Source organism: Pelmatolapia mariae, linkage group LG1 (assembly GCF_036321145.2).
Source record: "Pelmatolapia mariae isolate MD_Pm_ZW linkage group LG1, Pm_UMD_F_2, whole genome shotgun sequence".
Lineage (NCBI taxonomy): Eukaryota > Metazoa > Chordata > Actinopteri > Cichliformes > Cichlidae > Pelmatolapia > Pelmatolapia mariae.
Window position 1 is genome coordinate 26,287,694 of NC_086227.1, and position 19,756 is coordinate 26,307,449.

Genomic DNA, 19,756 nt, shown 5'->3' on the forward strand with positions numbered 1-19,756 from the left:
GCAAAGGATGATTTTTGTTATTTTTTAACTTTTAATGGTTTTTCCACTGTACTGATACAAACATACTCATATTAAAACTGAGACTTGGCCCATTTTAAATCTGAATTTCCTTAAAAGTCTTAATAGCAAGAAGAAAAGTCTGTATAGTCTGGGCTGTATGTAAGAGCAGCTCTTGTAGAAATTGCTGGAAATATGACTGCCTTTACCCCACCACTGTTACAATAAATGCATGTAAACATAAAAAGTAAAGATTAATGGATATTTTTTAAACAACGTAATACTTTTGAAGTCTGATTCCTACACGAATGTCTTCTGCTTGGTAAAAATCAAGTTACAACGTGTTAGGTTTTCATCATTCCCGCTGCTGGTCTCATTAGCAAAGTAAAACAGAGCAGTTCTCACACCTCTCCATTTGGACCGATCATTTCTCAAGGAGACAGACACACACATTCAAAGAATGCGCAAAACAAATGTTGACTGTTTACACTCAACCTGTTGTTGTTTATGCACTTTCTTTCAGGTCCGCTTGTTATTTTTGGGGCTGTAAATCAGACAACAGCAACACCAATCACAGCTTCTGCCTGCAGCAACACTAATTATATTAACTATTAGAATATAAGCTTCCACTGACCACATTCATCTGCAGTTACCTTTGATTATATCACAATAATTATTCTAATTAAGATTCAAGACCTTATCTCTTTCACCTTCCCCCAATGTGAGAGGCCAGTTCATTATTAATTAGCCCTTTAAATTATTTTATCTTATTTTTTCTGTGCCCAGCTAGAGCTGAAATGTTCAGCTATGAATAAGTCAGAGAAGAGATACTGGACCATTAAAACCCAGAAAAACAGACTAAGCAGCAGCTTCTTACCCATGACTGTGGCATCCATTAGTCACCCCACCTCCTATTGCACAAACACCTACATATAACTTTTGTGACTGACTACATATATGTGCAAATGAAAAGTATTGAAATCTTCGCATTTATGTAAGTCATGAAAGCAAGTCACTGATCTCTGTACTTGCAGTCATAAAAATAAAACAATATTTGGATGTTTTCCTGTGGTTTGTATAAAGCTTTTATTGCTGTTTTTATAGTTTTATTATTATTACTTTTTTTTTTTTTTTTTATTGAAAAAGATACTTTCATCCTTTCCCATCGGTTGATAGTCACCAAATTAAATTGTGTTGTATCTTTCTATAATGACAAACATCAAACACATGTGTTTAACCTGTTACAGTGTGAATGTAAAAAAAAATAAGTGTTGTGATTCAGGAATAAACTCATTTTTTTGTTAATGTGAAAACTGTCAGGAAAAACGTGTAGTCATTAAACACACCAAATAACTCCACTTTTGCATTAAATCACAGAGAGGTACTGCCCCCTACTGATTAGAAAGTATTAAGTTCTTTTTTTGAGGGGGTGGGGAGGCTGGTCAGCAGAAAAAAAATATTAATTATGAGAAACTTCTGAATTACAATACTATTGACAATACCCAAGGTGGCCCTTTGGGGGTAGGGCGTATTCAAATTACGTCACAGTTATGGGTGAAAACAATCACCACTAAAAACTCCTCAAAGCCCTTCTCACAGCATAACCCACTCCTCTGTTTCAGTAAACATATTATTTGAAGTGTCCCACTGAATCCTGATTGAGTGACAGAGGCTTTGAAGATAAAGCCCTTGAATGCAGGAGTTCAGCCATCAGTATACACCAGTTTTACTGCAAGTTTTATCACTGCTGGTGGACGGTCTGCAGAAGATTCACTTCAATTTAGTTTTATTTATATAGGGCCAAATCACAACAACAGGTAAAGACGCCACAATAAACCAACACAGAGATAACATATATGTTTATCTCAAGAAAAAAAATGTATAAATTTTGAGATCCATAAATTATTGTGCATAGGCCTAGAAGAATATCTTAAATGTGTTAGCATTAATGACACAAACAATTTTGTGTTTCTTTCTGTTGGTAATTTGCTCTGAAAAACTGTCTTTATGTATTTCTTAATCATGCAGTAAAGAGTTATTATGTGAAGAAAAAAACCCAAGAATCAGCTTTTACTCTGTAAACAAACATTTATTCTTTACAAAACAAGGCGTGTAATTTTTATCCTGTGCTTCCCAACACTGAATGAGCGGGTAACAAATGTTTTCATTGCTGGTGAGTAAATTTACTTTAAGTTTCTTTCTCAAAACAGTTTTTTAATCTAAAATATCTGAACAATATGAAAACGTCTTATGCAAGACAAAAAGTTATTCAGTTTGCCGTCATACTGTACAGAGAAATACATCAAATACGTAATGACACGTAAGAAGCTCAGACCAGCGTATTTGTTATTTCTGCTTAAGTGAATAGTGATTCCCTGACATTAACATGCAGACAGCGCCATCTGCTGGACAGCGTTAATCTTAATCAAATGATTAACCTGATAGAAGAGAATTGCAAATTAGTAAAATGACAAAAACAGCTAAAGACACATGTGATGAAAGAAAAACAAAGCAGTACACCATTAAGGCTGCAGTCTTCATGTTGAGGACGTAGGTATGATTATTGGACAAGCAGGGGAAAAAAATATGGATTTTTCAATAATATTCACCTGACAGGCAAAAATGACAATGATATTCGTCTCTCCTTCTGGGAGAAAAGAAAAGATATTTGGGTTGTGTCATGTAGGAAATCCAATTTAGAAATCTACAATTTGTGGAAAAAGGAAGCAACTGAATGTAGCTTTACAATTTTTTTTTTCTTTTCTAAACTTTTTTTTAGCTTCTGCAGGAGAGCATGGCAGTAAAACTTTGAGAACTGCTGCCATACAATACAACCCCTTTGAATATTAACTAAAAGGTTATTAAACAGACTGCATATATGGGCTTTATTATTTACATTACACTTTTATGGGGAAAAGGTGATAAAGCTGTCTGCGCCTTCTCAGAGTTGCAGTGTCTTTTTAAGGATAACTAGTTTTATTTGTGTGTTTTCACAATATTTCCATTTATTTATGACCAGTGGTGACCAAAATGAATTGGCAAACAATTGAAGAACTTATTAATTTGGGCGACAGACTTTAAACAAATATGAGTTCGGTTCATTGAGGAGCTGTGCTGCAGACCAGCACCCCCCTTATGGCCTCCTGCAGTTTCTTTACAGACTCCATCACCAGTCGAAAACTTTCATGGAAGTTGCCGTTACCTTCCCTCACCCAGGCTTCCTGGAGCTCACCGACCCATGTCAGGATCTCGTCCAGCTGTTTCTGCACCTCCCTCTGCTCCTCTAGCTCAGCTAGCAGGGCCTGTCTGGCACAAACTTCTGCTTCATAGGCTCTCTGGAGGTCCACCAGGGAGGACTCCAGCTTCAGTACCTCCTGGACCATGCAAGATCACATTCAAAGCAAGGGGGCGAAATATCAGTTTTAATCATGCTTTGAACTAGTGCTGGGCGATATGACGATATATATCGTGTGGACGATAGAAAAGTGTCTATCGTGCCATTTGTCTTCTATCGTTTCTATCGTTTCTAACCCGAATTTTATAAATTATTACATAAAATATATCATTAACCCTTTACAACCGGTCGGAGCAGGCACACTCCGTTTTCCCTAACTATTTTTAAATCCCTGTAGAACTGGAACCACGTAAGGTAGCGCAATAATGTTTTTTTTTTTTTGCATATGAAACCGTAGGAGTTGTACTTACATCTTATTCCATTAGCTTGCCCTAGGTCACGGTTTTCTTCCACATATAGCTTTGCAAAAATTGCAACAAAAACATAATATTCCAGACTTGCAGCAACAAAAACGTAATATTCCAGAAACAGGCTTTGCCGATCCGATCAGCTGTTCATAACACTTCCTACGTTGGAATATAAGTCAGCGCAACTATCGCATGTCCGCCATTACCTGTCCGAAACCGGAAGTGACGTCATTTCGCGGAAGATGTAGTTTTCTAAGCTTCAAAGCTTATGTTGGTGTTTTTAAAAGTCATGTTTGACTTTATGCTCTTCTGTATCGTTTCTGGGATGCTTAGAAGTCAAATTGCACTGTTGGAAATAGTTTATTTTGATGCACATGCTGTGTTTTTGCAAATTTGCATTTATTTATTTTCATTTTTCCTGTAGTATATAAAAATTTGTGTATCTCAAAAATAAAACTATGAAGACACTCAAAATAAATTTCTCGTGGTTGGAAACTATTTTGTGCAACTTTTTTGTATTTACAGTTTTGAGGGATAAGCCTCTTAAATTTCTCTAACTAGAAAATGTAAAAATGTATGTAAAAAAAAAAAAAGATTTTCAATTTTTTGTAGTTTATTGCACTTTTTTGCAATTTATGTAGTTACTATGGACTTAATGCATACATATTATTAAAATTTGGGCTATAACGGTTGTATTGATGTATAGCAACTTGAAATGCTCCCACAAATGGCACTACAGCATGTAAAATGTAAAGATAAGCTCTGGCGGACTTGGTTCTATGGTAGATCTTAAAGGGTTAAATAGCCTGTGCAAATATATTAGTGTTGTCTTCTCACTATACATACTCTTAACTTTATGCAAGAGATAATAAAGTATAAAAAAAATGATATTTTTCGCAAAGAAACTCCATCTTGTGGTTTTGCGACATGGTACTGCTTTACGTGCACCCGGATTTGCGACATGCTTTACGGTAACTCAAAACAAAGACTGCACCCTCTCCACTCGCTGTTTACAGACTGCATACTTTCCAGATGACCACAGGTCAGGTGGTATATCGTGATATATATCGTTATCGTGATATAAAATAATTCATATCGTGATAAATATTTTTTCCATATCGCCCAGCACTACTTTGAACAATCATGATGAATTCAATGTTAAAATGAAGTTAGAACAGGTTTAATACCATTAAAAAGTTGCTCGTATTCTTGAAATTTCACAGATATTCATAACTCAGTGTCCACTTAGTAAACCTTCCTGATTTTCCTTCCTCTTCTTTTTCCCCACAAAAGTCTGGGTTTTAGTTTTACTGCAGTTAAGTTGATTTTTAACACTTACTGCAATTAAACACAGTTAGGTCCATAGGTTTTTGAACTACACACTTGTATAATTTTGCCCTTGTACATTTCCACTATCAAATGCAGAACTGCAAAACTGATAGGACAGAACTTCAGAGTTTCTTAATTCTTCAGTGGCCAGGTCAATCACCTGATCTCAACCCAAGAGAGCATACTTTTCAATAATTGAAATTATTGGGAAATTAAAGAGAATACGGCATTTAGAGGTTATGCTGTCAATTGCTGAAACCAACTACCCAGATCTTCTCCGATTTTAGCTATTGGTTTTAGCTAGTGTTTGAAACCTGCTATATAAATAAACGTGCTATATAAACAAACATGCGTTGCCTAGGTCAACACCCAGATGTTTAACTTGAGGTTTTCCGACTTAAATAGAGATTAATGGAACGAAAATGTGCCAGGGTTAGGGTTTTAACATTATCTTAGACATACAGAGCCCTAAAAAATAATCAACTCCATTGGCCTCCCCACCCACCTGGATGTCTTGGGGGTTGTTTTTGTGCGACTGGTCCTCGGGTAGCAGGACGTTTGGCGGCACGGAGAAACAGTGGCTAACCAGCAGCCCATCCATCCGCTTCGACAGCTGTTTGAACCGCTCTTCGAGGAACTGCTGCAGCTTTCGGCTGCACTCTCTAGCACGGGACCGGAGCAGTTCCTCAGTCCCGTCCGGTTCCCCTTTACTCAACTGCCGCACGCAAACCTTCTCCACAACGGGCAAAATTTCGGACAAACAGTCCAGAAAAGCACTGTGAACCCGGATCATGCAAGTCTGCGGCGTGAAGCCGAAAAACTGCGTCTCATACAGTTTTAGCTGAGCCGGAGAGAGACTGTCCGCCTCTGAGACGTCCTCTCCGTGGAAATCCATTGCTTCTGCTTCCCGGGTTTCCCGCGCCATGTTCAATCGCTAAGCGTCCTTCTTCTTCCTGGTCATAGTTGAGATGTTTTTGGGCAGCAAATGTAGAAATGGATCTTTACCGCCACCAACCGATAGAAGGTGTTAATGACAAATAGGAAATTCTTAATCTAGGGGTCTTTTTTATTTATAAAAATTTCACACTTTTGGAAATACCACATAAAATACAAACACTTCACTCACAGCCAAAGTATATGTTTTACTGTAGTATCAATAAACGTAGGCATTAATCCCTCCTCATGCTAGCTGTGTGAAAAAAGTTTGGGTTGGGGCATCTGCAGATGATGTTAAAATTGGTCCTTTCTAGAGCCTGTTGACAGTTTCATTTTTGTGTTGTTTTTTCTTTTTTTTTATCATCTTAAAAAAATTGAGTATAATGTCTAAAAAAATTAAATAATAAATAAAATAATTTCTTTTTAATTTAAATTCTTCTTCTTATACTAGCTGTCTAAGGTATATTTCTCAAACTCATATGTAATTTATTTTCAACTTTAGTTTTAGTTAATAACTCCGCTTATTCAAACTTAAAAAACAAACAAACAAACAAAAAGTTGAAAAGATTTTCTATTGTTGATTAAACAATGCGCATGACCAAAGCGTGTGACGTGGCTCTCTGACACGCCCACCTTGTTCGAGCGAAAGGGGCATGCGCGCGCATTCACTTCCTTCGCGGCTCGTGCTTCTCTCTTCTCTGTGTGTGTTGATAGCGGCTTTTGCTTCCACACGTGCAATCATTCCTATGTGAATCTCTTTCTGTTTAGAGCCGCTTTTAAACTTTTCCTGCGCCGTCACAACAGGTAAATCAGCCGTCGGTGTTAGGCGTTTGATCTTCCCCGCAGCTGCGCAGCCGCTCGCGCGGGGGCAGAGGTTACCGCTGGAAGTTTAGCCGGGTTTAGCATGGTGGCGTTAGCTAGCCGCTGCACCTACTTTTTGTTGTGGTGTTGCTAACGTTAGCCAGCTAGCACCCGCAGCTAGTAGGGACAGGGTAATGTAAAATGTGACGTGAACCTAAAAAGATGTGACGCTTCTTTCTCCTGTTGTCTTCCCTCCAGGTGTAAAGCCATAGAAACGGACCACCATGGGGGCATATCTGTCTCAGCCTAGCACCACCAAGACCTCTTCAGATGGCGGCAACAGCAACATGAGCTACGGTTTCTCTGCCATGCAGGGCTGGCGGGTCTCCATGGAGGTGAGGCGGAAAATGAATAAGCGCATCAGAGACAGTGGTGTTGCTGCTGTGTTTGCCAAATGAAACGAAGCGAAAAACATTTTACTGGGTTATAAATGAGAAATGCAAGACATTTCTGTTTTATGTTTGTTTGCTTGCGCGGAGCTCAAAACCTCTAAAATCAGTTGCTGAACATCAGCTGCGTTTGTGGTGGAAATTCACAGCATTTAATCACGGTGGTGTTGAGAAAGTATCATACTTCAGATCAAAAATGTAGACGGCATTCAGCTAATTTTGACACCTTCTTTAAAAAAATCAAACAAAAAAGAAAGTAATCAGTGGGGTTACTTAATTATTTTTTTCTTCAGGGGCACCCTCACTGCATTGTTTTCATTTTCAGCCATGTGACTTTTGCTTACATCCAGAGTAATCTAGCATTTCAGGGCCAGGAACTGGTGATCTAGTTTAGTTTTAAAACTTTTAGACTGCGTTTTAATCTAAATGGGAAAGGCACACACGTACAAACTTGCTTTCCTACTGGGTCATCCAAATTAAGCTTATACATATTTTAGCTCCACTCTCCACTTTGATTGCCCGAGAGTCCCATCTCTGCTTTTTGTGGATGATGTGGTTCTGTTAACTTCATCAGGTGGTCGTCTCTAGGAATGGGAAATGGCTCCATTGAGTCTGAGGCCATGGTTCATAGGCAGAAATGTGTGGAGTGCTTACTCTGAGTCAGGGACAATTTGCTGCCCCAGGTGGAGGAGTTTAAGTATCTCAGGATTTTGTTCACAAGTAAGAGGACAGGGGACCAGATCATCAACAGATAGATTGGGACAGAGGCTGCAGTGATGAAACCTGAGTGTAAAAGTGAAACTGTTGATTTACTGTTTAATCGGTGTCCCCTCATGACCATTCCCTGGATAGATTGATAGATATTATCTTATCTACCTTTTAATGATTTCATTCTAGTTGTGACTTCCTATGGCGCTGTTAACATATTTGCTTTGCAACAACTCTCAGTTACTTTACTTTCTGTAACCGCTCCACCTCATTATCAGCACATGCAAATAAATCTTTCATTGCTTCATGGAATTTGCAGATGAAAATGCTCCCTGGACTGAGGTTATTCTTATTTTAAGTGCGGGTTTTTTGTTTTGTTTTGGGGTTTGTTTGTTTGTTTTTAAAGAAAAGATAAACTTTGTTGCTTAACAAATATAAAATACATTGGTCTCACCTAAATTTCATGTTCGCTGTGATTTTTATTTTTTTATTTTTATCCCCATCTTTCTTTGTCACAGGATGCTCACAACAGTATCCCAGACTTCGATGAGGATACTGCCATGTTTGCCGTGTATGATGGACACGGAGGTAACGCACTGATTTGTAGTTTTTTTTGTTGTTGTTGTTGTTTGTTTGCACATCAGAGTACTATGTGCACACACTTCAGTTCATTTATATTACTTATTTTCCCTTTTAGGTGAAGAGGTAGCGCTGTACTGTTCAAAGTACCTTCCTGACATCATCAAGGAGCAGAAAGCCTACAAAGATGGCAAACTTCAAAAGGTGAGATGCGTCAAGAAACGTTTGCAGGACATAAATGTCTTAAATGAGTTTGAAGAAAAATGCCCATGACCACATGCTGCTTGGCTGTGGTATACTTAAAGCCATATTAGAAACGGTGTATTATGAGGGCATGGTTGCCTCTTCTCTGCTCTTACAGTATCAACATTTTTGCATGTTGTTTTCCAGGCACTGGAGGATGCCTTCTTGGCCATCGATGGCAGGATAACCACAGAGGAAGTCATCAAAGAGCTTGTCCAGATCGCTGGACGGCCCACCGAGGAGCCACCCGCTGAAAAGGTGGCAGAGGAGGACGATTGTGAGTACACCACTGCTTGTGACATTTCATGTGGATTCTAGTGTCAGTGAACACATAACATATGCTCATCCTTGTTGAATGATAATGCAGAATTGGTAGTATATGAAATAAATTACAATATAATAAACCAGGAACAATGTTATTCTTACCATAGATAAAATCTGTCAAAGCCTGAAGTTACACAGCAGAAAAATTGACTCCAGTCCCAATGTCTACACTCACACTTCGTGGTGTGCTCCTGCTGAGTGTATAAGGGCTTACAGCTGTCCCACAGTCACAGTTTCATACTGTAATATTTTATCTTTGACATTTGTTTTGCGCTTCTCCCGTTCCCGGTGAATTCCACTATCACTCACTTCTCTATTCCAGCCCACTTGTGCAATCAATATTCAGCAATCACATACATCATAGGCTTAGTCTGGGTCATAGTCGGGGTCTTGGAGTACTGCACGGGAGCGCATCTTGAGTGGGTGAAAACCCCTCTCCTCCTTTGCAGGGCTGAAACTTTTAATTAATGGTATGTTCACAACAAATGCAAAGTGAAGTTTTAACTCTCACTACTTAAATTGTGTGCCTCCAGCAGCCAATGTAGTGGGAGGACTGCAGCTGATAGCTAGTTACACTTTAGACTTTGTTTATAATCACACTGAGCAAAAATGTTACATTGAATGTGAATGCATCATAACATATTTATCACATCTTCATAAGTAGTACGTTGCTTTGCTTCAAGTGCTCACTTGAAAGTTGAGACTTGTGTGTTTTGTGTCATCAGCAGTAACTTTCCACGTCAACGCCTTAAATCGCTTAATGTCATTATCTCTGGTCACTACTGTTCACATCCTGTATGGATCCCTCTTTAGACAAAAGCACTTGAAAAAGGAGAAGCAGCAATCTGGAAATTTAGGGAAAAAAGGTTAAATAAAATCAAAGGAATGCAACATGTGCTTTGCTGCAAATCAAGATTATTCTTTTAAAAAGAAAATGGGTTTTAAAAATAGGTTAATTATTTTTTGGACAGTGATTTATGGTCCCCTCTAAAAAGCACAAGTTTGAAAGACATTTGGTGCTTTAAGTTCCCCGAGTGCAAAGAAAGTTGTTCTTTGTTTGCTTATTTTGTCATTTGTCACAAAATGCTCTCCTGTTCCTGCCATGTTGTGCTTTTTTGAGTTCTCACTCATGCCTACAGCTGTGCAGACAGATGACATCATTTAAGTCTTTGAGGATTTAGTGCTTATAGACCTTGAGGTGGTCATTATGATTGGGCCCATATGAAAGATGAAGGTCATGTGCAGGTGTACTTGTACCTGGATTTGCGTTTATGCGATTATAATTTTATTGTCACTTCAACAACTTAATGTTTTAACCGTAAACTTTTGGCACAACAGCATTCATCTTGTTATGTTTGCCCTTCTGTATTTATTCAAAGTGCTTTGACTGTAACTACACAAACGATCACCAGCAATAAAAATCAAACCAAATTTGTGGGAATACAGCAAGTAAATTACATGCTTAGAGTGCGTGCACTATTTGTAGCTTGAATCTCTGACGTCAAATGATAATACAAGTAATTCTGTGTTTTCTTTTCCTTCTCTCAGTGGACACAGAGGAGGCAGCTTTGCTCCACGAGGAGGCCACGATGACTATAGAGGAGCTGCTGGTACGATACGGCCAGAACCGCAATGCTATCAAACATGCGGCCGCCATGAGGTACATCATTAAAGTTGTTATGATTTATGCATGAAGTTTTCACCTGAAGAAAGTAGAAATTTTAAAAAAAAATAGAAATGTTACTGCAAGAGGTCATGTCATGCAAGTTAATCGATACTGGTGTCAGATATCTCACAATTGTTCTCCTCTTGCCACCTTTTTAGCGGGTCAGAAATTCATGATATCCAACAGTCTGGATGGTTCAGCTACTTGTTTCATGTTGGTCGGCACAGTTAGAAGCTGCAAGAATGAATTTTGTTTTGTTTTAAGTCTTAGTGCTTCAGCTAAGAAGGGCTCCAGTTCGCAGCCTGAATCCTCAGGAGATAAGGGGGAAGGTTCGGAGGAGCAGAAGAAAGAGGGGCTAAATGGAGAAGTGGAGGTGGAGGAAAGCAATGAGGAAACAAAGGAAGGTGAAGGAGCAGCGTGTGGGTCTAAGCTACGAGCCTGTCGGCGAAGAGGAGGTGGCGAAGGCAGTGGCTCAGGTACAGAGATGTTCAGTCGGTCTATTGCAGAAATTCTAGAACTGCAGATCCAATTTTAACATGTTAATTACAGATGAGTGTCTGTGTTTTCACTCAGTGTTAAGCACACATGGATTTTGCAGTAGTATCAGCCATATAAGTATATTGGACAACTTAATTGTGTTGGGGTTTTTTTAATTGTTTTTTTCTTTTTTGTTAGCCCTTCTAGCCTTATGACCATTAAGCTTATGTCATAGCGACATGTCCATCCTTTCATCTACAAATCACAAATACACAAATATCACTAATTTGAGCAACTTTTTCAGAGTGTTTCTTCTTGCTGCTTTTAGCCTTTTCTGATCTCTTCTTTCACACCCTGAGTCTGACACAGAGCCACAGTGTACCATCACCTCAGTATCCTCCATTTTTGTTTGTGTTGCATACAAATTACATCACAGGACTTTGGGGCCACCTTGCTGGAACCATCCCACACACACATTTAGATGGTACTCATTGTATTCCAAAATGACAGAAACAGAGTAAAGTAGAATATCAAGCTGAGTAGATGCTGGTGGAAAACAGGCATTGGACTGTAGCTGGTGGTGGTCCTCCTTCACCAGAAATCTGCTGAGGTCATTGTAATCAGAACGTGCCACAGACAGAGAACAGGTTCATGTGCTGCTATCCTGAGCTCACCAAAGCTGGAGAGTGAACAAAGACGGTCGGTTCCCAGCTGCAATCTAGTCTGCTCAAAAGTAGATTTATCAGTCAGCGCTCTCTCACAGTTGTGTATTTATTTTCACTCTCTTATCCGTTTTTCTTTTCTCGTTCCTACAGCTGACAGTGGAGCTGATTCAGGAAGCTCCAATGGTGAGGAAAAGGCCGGTAAAGCAGAAGGAGATGCAGGCCCTTCCTGCTCCTCTTCATCCTCAAAGGCTTCAGGAGATTCGAAGTCCAGGTTTTTTGATGATAGCGAGTCTGAAGGAGAGGAGGAGGAGGCTAGTGAGGAAGAGGTGAGACTAAGGGAGTAGAATATTGGAATTTTTTGGACTGTGAAACTTTACTCTGAAACGCCAGTGTAATCACTGTTTTAACTTAGGATGTCAGTGAAGATGAAGATGGTGACAGCAGTGAGCTGGAAGAAGAGGAGGATACAGAAGAGGGAGAAGAAGACTCTGAGGATGAAGAGGAGGAGGAAATGTGTCTACCTGGAATGGATGGCAAAGAAGAGGTGTGTTGTAAAGACTTAAGTTTTATTTTTGCTGTTTGATGTATTTTTTTTATTGGTTTTATTAAACCAAAAATGAGGTTTGTTTTCAACAAATGGTCAAGTGGGCATTACTTTTTTTTTCTTTTCTTTTCTTTTTTTTTTTAACACAGCAGTAAATGAAAACTCTGAATCAGATCCTCATCAGCAAATATAGTTTACAGCCAGCTGTAAGTTGACTGCAAGAGCCTAAATAGTTATTTGTACATCTTGTTAAGTGGAAGAAATTTTGATGACTGCCTCAAGCCTTGATTATACTCTGTTGCAGACACAGACAGCTAGAGACCCGGCAGCTTATCAGTCATTCTTGTTATACTTGTTTGAAGTCTGCCGCCTGGGGCACGTGGATAGTTGGTGCATTGTAATGTTAATTCTCTTTGGATGGTCACAGAAAACAGACAGAAAGCTGGACATCCATGTCTGATGGCAAAAATTTACGTATCACATGGCTGAGTGGATGTGATGCAGACCATTTGATTTGAATCAAATAGTCTCATTCATATGAAAGACGGTGGTTCGGTTACATCGTTATAAGCCCTCATAGTTTTGGCAGCGTGTCACAGCTCACGTGTTTGTGTGTTTACAGCCCGGCTCAGACAGCGGAACCACGGCCGTCGTGGCTCTGATCCGAGGGAAGCAGCTGATTGTGGCCAATGCTGGAGACTCTCGCTGTGTGGTGTCTGAACGCGGTAGGTCCAAACTATCTGATTCAAGCACTGAGTTATAAAACAGTTGTCAAAGCTGAGGGTTTCTGGCATGGTAGTGACTCTCCCCACTGCTAATGTGCAGCATACAGTATGTTTAAATTGTGTGTTACGTAAGAAATAGGACCCAGGATTTCTCCAGTGCCACGATAAAGATTGAAAACCTCTTAGCTGAATCAGTTGTTGTGGTACCTCCTCCAGCAGCAGGAACCTTGACCTTGCTTCTCTTATTTATTCTCTGATGTTTTACTGAACAGTTTGTTGAAGGATCAGACTTGCAGTAAAGGTGGATTTCTGCACAGTCTTTATCTAATTTGTGAGCACTCTGCTTCTGTGTGACTGCAGGCAAAGCTGTTGACATGTCCTACGACCACAAGCCAGAGGACGAGGTGGAGTTAGCTCGCATCAAAAACGCTGGAGGGAAGGTGACGATGGATGGGCGTGTCAATGGTGGACTGAACCTTTCCAGAGCCATTGGTAGGTGACTCGGTGAAACCTTCAGATTATTAATATTCGGGTTCTTGGAATCACTCCTATTCATTTTCTTTTAAATATTGTAGTAGTTCTTCATTGATGTCTGGTGTTTGCATGTTCTCAACTGCAGTGACCAAACTTAGTCTGAACTCTGACTCTCAGGTGACCACTTCTATAAGAGGAACAAGTCTCTGCCACCAGAGGAGCAGATGATTTCTGCAATGCCCGATGTTAAAGTTCTGACACTTAACGAGGACCACGACTTTATGGTTATTGCCTGCGATGGCATCTGGTGAGTGTAAATGGTTATTTGCCCCATTAACTAATTTCAGGGGTGTTAGTAAAATGATGTCCAAAACTGGAGCTAGTCAAATAATTTTGTAACTTGAGACAAAAAAACACACACCAAAGTTACCATGTTTTGATTCAGCTGTTAAATCCCGTTTGTGCTTCTGTGTGTTTGCAGGAATGTGTTGAGCAGTCAGGAGGTGGTGGACTTCATCAGCGAGAGGATCAAACCAGACCAGAATGGCAAAACCAGAGCACTTTCCTCGATTGTGGAAGAGGTGAGCATGAAGGGAAAAACTCAGATTTTATATTGAAGTACAGTGTAGTCATCAGGGATTAAACAATGCTCTACTCGGCAGCAGGGCAAAAATACTTGCTGGTTAAACTAAATGGATAAGCGATAAATATACAGTTTTTGTAAACAATTAGATCTAAGAGCATAGCATTAGAACTAATCACATAGCATTTGCTCTTAGAACTATTAGTTCTTCTGCCACACAGAGATAAGATTGTGGAAATTTAATCCATGCAGTAGCTTAAAAAACACTTGTGCAGTTCTCAGAAGCCAACATTGTGTACAGTCATGTGAAACAGTTTTCACGGGACTCGGTTCTTCACAGTTCCACAAAGTACATCCCGTGATTCAGGAACTGTTACAAACACCTTCAGCAGCAGTAACTTGGAAGTAATTATTTTCTGAACGATTTCATCAGTCTCTCACATCATTTTAGAGCAATTTACGCTCACTCCTCTTTAAAATGCTGCTTCAGTTCATAGAGGTTTGTTCATGCACAGCTCTTTTAAGGTACTGCCACAACATTTTAAACAGATTGGGATCCTTTTTCGATTTGCTGCTGTGCTTGGGTTCATTGTCCTGTTCCCTGATATAATTTTGGCCAAGCTTAAGCTGTCGGACAGGTGGCCTCACATCTGGCTCTAGAATACATTGGTATGCAGAAAAGTTCATGGTTGTCTCAATGACTAGAAGGTGTTCAGGTCCTGTGGCTCCAAAACAAGCCCAAATCCTCACCCCTCCACCACCGTGCTTAATAGTTAGTGTGAGGTGTTTGTGCTGATATTTTCACCAAATGTGGTGCTGTGCATCCCCTCCAAACATCTCCACTTGTCTTGTCTGTCCAATTGATATTGTTCCAGAAATCTTGAGGTTTGTTCAGACGCACCTTTCCAAACCTAAGCCATGCTACCATAGAGAGAAGACGCTTTGTCCTGGCAGCCCAACCAAACCTGTTCCATTTCCAATTGTGCTGTCATGAACTTTAATATTATTAATAATATTTATTAATATTTAACATGCTAAGTGAGGCCTGTAGTGTCTGAGATGTAGCTATTGGGGTTTTTATCCCTCAGCTGTAAAAGGCTGATGGGGTATTGCTGTCACCCCAGTTTGTGAATGAGTTTGAATCTCAGTGACCTTGACCTCAAGGTTAGAGGTCAGAGGTCAAGTTTTCTGAAAATCTTGTAAATGCAATAACTTGAGAACAAGGTTATGTATTTTCATATCAGTACCATAGATGTGTCTACTGGGAGGCTGAGGGGTAGCATTGGCCATCGCCAGTATTTCAGACTCTGTCATCATGTGACAAAGTACTGCGTATCGCCTGCTTGCTACCAACACACCATCATGCCAGCTTAATACATTTTTTCACACCCATCCATGTCCCGTCAGGGTTCTGTCTTGTCAGTGACAGGGAGTTGGAAATAAGTATGGCCTACAATATTCCTGTGAAAGAGCGCAGCTTTCAGGAACAAACCTATAACCACTCACCCTTGTCATTATCATCCTCATGCATGCAGGGGTTAAACTGATCTATAATGTGGCATTTGTACAATGTTCGATCTCTTCCTTTTAATTGATATTTTATTCTTAGACTAGTCTGTTTCTTTAAGTAAATTAGTTACCAGGAAAATCACAAGTAATCACTGTTGTCTGTCTTATTGCCTTAATTGCCTCAAAAACATTGTCCAAGGTCTCAGTCTTCAATTTCAAGTTTCACATGTCCTCCTGACAGCTGTTGGACCACTGTTTGGCCCCCGACACATCTGGAGATGGGACAGGATGTGATAACATGACTTGCGTCATAGTCACCTTCCGGGCACACCCATCTTCCACAGATTCGGACGACACAAAGAAGAGGAAGCATGCAGAGGAGGGAGAAGGGACTGAGCAGGAGGAGAATGGAAATGACAGCAAAAAGGCAAAAAGTGACTAAAGAGGAGACGAGAGAAACTGTCCCAGACGGAGCAGCTGGTCCCACGCTACCCCAGACACAACACAGAGACACATTCTGTTCAAAATTAAATCCTTACCTCACAAACGTCATTTCACCCTGAAGCAGACATTAGAAAAGCTCTGCCGAACTGAGACCATGAGAAGTTCGTTTTTTGTTTTTTTTCTGTGCTCTGTTCTTGGTGGATTTTCAATTAAGACACACCCTGCAGTAGTTTCTTTTGATTGAGTCAGCTGGAAAGAGGTTCTTAAGTTCTTAAATTCACAAAAGGCACACACGAAATACCACATCATTTTCCAACCAGTAGGATGCTGCAGGGGGGAACCAGTCTAAAGAGTCAGATGTGTAGATCCCTGCAGACAAATGCGGCACTGTTGTTGTTTTTTTGTTATGTTTTGTTTTTTTAAATCGCTTTTCACGTAGCAGTTTGTTTTGGTAAAATTTTGATCAGTTTGTGAAGTTATGAGTCTAATTCATGTTCACATGTGTGTGACACATGCACTTCCATTGTGGCTTTGCAGTGTAAAACATTTGTGTTGCCGTTTTAGACTCAGATGTTGCCAACCATGAATTCTTGTTTCACATCCTCTTCAGACTAACTGAACCCAGAGTGCGGGGAATGGATGCTGGTTGCTACGCTGTAACTGTATAAGAATGAATTGAACAAGAGGACTCCCAAAGTGAAGCTTCAGGATGCAGTGAGAATGGATGTGCTGGTTTAGCTCTGTCAGTTTGTGTAGCTCTGCCCATCAGGATGAGGACCACACAGACTCTTGTCCAGTTGCTCTAATTTGCCATTTATATTTTTCTCCCTTTAGCACTCTTTCACAAGTAAGGATAAAGATATATATATTTTTTAATTTCAGCCTTGCTGCTGATGCAACAGCCCAACACCTCACCTTATCCTGCCTTTCTTCATTCCTGGTTTTGTGTTTTGGTTCATTTCAATTCTGTTTCCAGCCAGGGTTTTTGAGCTAGTGTGCTTACCATCAGTAAGATTTGATAGCAGGGGAACCGAGGCCTTTAATGTCCATCCAGAGAGAAGTGGCGATTAGAGCCCGGGACCTATCTTCACCTCAGCTACTCGCATTTGTGGTCTCATTCCCACTATAACTAATTTTTAAGGATATCTTTAGGATGTGTTTTAAGTAAAAAGTATTTCCACTCAGCTGTTTGTTTTTCATTTATGATAATCAGTCCTCTGGCAGTTTTTCTAACAATTAAAAAAATTTAAAAAGTCCTTTTGTGAGCACACTCTGAAATCTCCTTGACGCTGGACTGGGGGCAGGATGCACAAGGTTTTTTTCCTGAGTGGAAATACAAATTGAGGTTAAGAAAACGGCGTAGACTTTTTTTGTTTTTCCAGTCTCATTTAAGACATTGTGTGACTGTAAAGTTGTTTCCAGTGTCCTATCTCGTCACCATGCCCTTTTTTCTGTACATAGTTTTTTTCAATACTTGTAATTGAAGAAAAGGAAAATGCTTTTTCTTTGTAATTGTGAGTCGGTGTGACATTTTGGTGCATACTCTTTTGACACCAGTATGTAAGTACATACAAATACATTTTTTTAAATAATCAACCGTATTTGTGTGTGTGCGCCTGTTATTTATTGTTAAAACCAGATTCATGTTTGTTTGGGGTTTTTTTTTTTTATATATATATATTTACATATAAGGTGGTCAAGCTGAGGTCACTGGAAATATTTGTGGTTTTTTTGGTTTTCATTAATTTCAGGTAGTCCTTTTTAGATTATGAACCCATAGTGCCATGCAGCCATCCTGCACTAAAGTACTTACTGCATGCAATGTAAAATAATTGGACCCATTGCTTCAACCCTAATCAACGTTTTAGTAATTTTCTTAAATTCACAAAAGGCACACACTAAATACCCAAATGATTTAATTCCTAAATTATCCATATAGAAGCTGAACTGAGAAAAATCTTTCTTTTGCTACCAGTTAGAAATATCCAGTTGTGGAGGTACCAGTCTTAAAGGTAATTCTCAGAAAGTCCTGCAGATGGCAGCAGACAATAGACTTTTGATTTGATAATTATATTTCTCTGAACAGGGAGAGGTACCAGGACACTAATAGGAACACCTTGCTATTATTGGGTTGGCCACTCTTTTGCCTTTAATTCTTTATCACACAGAACTAACCAGGTGCTAGAAACATTCCTCAGATCTATATTGTCCTTATGGTCCATATTGATTTGACAGCATCATACACACATCACCTGTCCGTCGTGTGAATTTCCTGTTCCACCACATCCTAGAGGTGCTGTATTGTGATGTTTAAGAAACCAGTTTGAGATGACTGGCACTTTGCGACATCAGTAGTCATCAGAAGATGGGAACACTGTGGACATCAGGGGATGTTAAAATGATGCTCAGTTGCTATTAAGGAGCTCAAAGTATGCCAAGAAAATATCCCACACGCTGTTAGACCACCAGCAGCCTGAAATGTTGATTAAGGCAGGATGCACGTTGTTTACACCAAATCCTGACCCTCCATGTGAATGTCACAGCAGAAATTGAGACTCATCAGACCAGGCAACATTTTTTTCAACCTTATTGTCCAGTTTTGGTGAAGCTGTGTGAACTGTAGCCTCAGTTTTCTGTTCTCAGTTGTCAGGAATAGCACCTAGTGTGGGCTATTGTAGACCATCTGCTTCAAGGGTCGACGTGTTGTTACAAGTGGTTATTTGAGTTACTGTTGCCTTCCTATCAGCTCGAAGCGGTCTGACCATTCTCTGACCTCTGACATCAACAATACTTTTTCACCCAGAGAACTGCTGCTCACTGGATTTTTCTTCTCTTTTTTTCTAGACCATTCTCTGTAAACCGTAGAGATAGTTGAGTGGAAAAATCCCTATTGGGCACCAAACTCCAAGCAACGTTAAAAGTCGCTCAATTTATCTTTCTTCCCCATTCTGATGTTCGATTTGAAATTTAGCAGGTTGTTTACCACATCTGCACTGTGTTTCTGCCATGTGATAAAGTTAAAAGACATTGTAGTGTATATAAATCTATGTTCATGCCCTGCTGATGTTTGTGGACTTTAACCAGGTGGAACAACTAATCATGTAGATCACATCACATTCTCTGTATTGAATGAAAAACCCTTCATACAGTTTGTCCTTCGTCCATAGTACACAGTTCCAGGCCTTCTATGGAAGACAAAATGTGTTATACTTTAAACCCCCACAGGAACAGCAAAGCAAAGGAGGACAGACTTGACTCCTTGCTAGCCTCGGGGCTTCTCTGTTCCTGCCTCGTCATTGGTCGAAGCCCTTCAGTTCTGGTGGCTGTGCAGCTCCCCGAGGATCATAGTTGCTGCAGGAACAATAGAAAGCAAGAGAGGAAACACACACTGTCCTTGGAATCTAAAAATGTTTTTGCAGACACAAATACACGCGTTTTCTCCGGGTCTTTACCAGGCAGGATGTTTTTTGTTCTGGTAGTCCAGATTAGCACTGTGTGTGGATACAGAGAGTGCGTGCAAAGTTTATTAGTTTGTGTGTGTGTGTGTGGGAGGGGGGTATCATTATTGGACTAAATGACAGAAATACAGACCAAAACACAC

At 39.9% G+C, this 19,756-nt stretch overlaps 2 protein-coding genes across 2 annotated transcripts; one reads left to right on the forward strand and one right to left on the reverse strand.

Annotated features, from left to right (window-relative positions):
- Positions 1-2,115: 2,115 nt before the first annotated feature.
- Positions 2,116-5,953, reverse strand: mis12 (MIS12 kinetochore complex component). The gene is made up of 2 exons (XM_063461331.1): positions 5,534-5,953; positions 2,116-3,371 (listed from the first exon to the last, which is right to left on the reverse strand). The coding sequence occupies exons 1-2, from the start codon at positions 5,951-5,953 to the stop codon at positions 3,096-3,098; spliced, it is 696 nt and encodes a 231-aa protein (XP_063317401.1). The 3' UTR covers positions 2,116-3,095.
- A 659-nt stretch (positions 5,954-6,612) lies between these two features.
- ppm1g (protein phosphatase, Mg2+/Mn2+ dependent, 1G) lies at positions 6,613-17,751 on the forward strand. The gene is made up of 14 exons (XM_063477336.1): positions 6,613-6,768; positions 7,024-7,160; positions 8,441-8,510; positions 8,620-8,705; positions 8,892-9,021; positions 10,617-10,728; positions 10,999-11,210; positions 12,027-12,202; positions 12,289-12,420; positions 13,043-13,145; positions 13,506-13,637; positions 13,797-13,926; positions 14,101-14,200; positions 15,953-17,751. Exons 2-14 carry the CDS (start codon positions 7,050-7,052, stop codon positions 16,151-16,153), a joined length of 1,695 nt encoding a protein of 564 aa, XP_063333406.1. The 5' UTR covers positions 6,613-6,768; positions 7,024-7,049; the 3' UTR covers positions 16,154-17,751.
- The last annotated feature ends 2,005 nt before the right edge of the window (positions 17,752-19,756 follow it).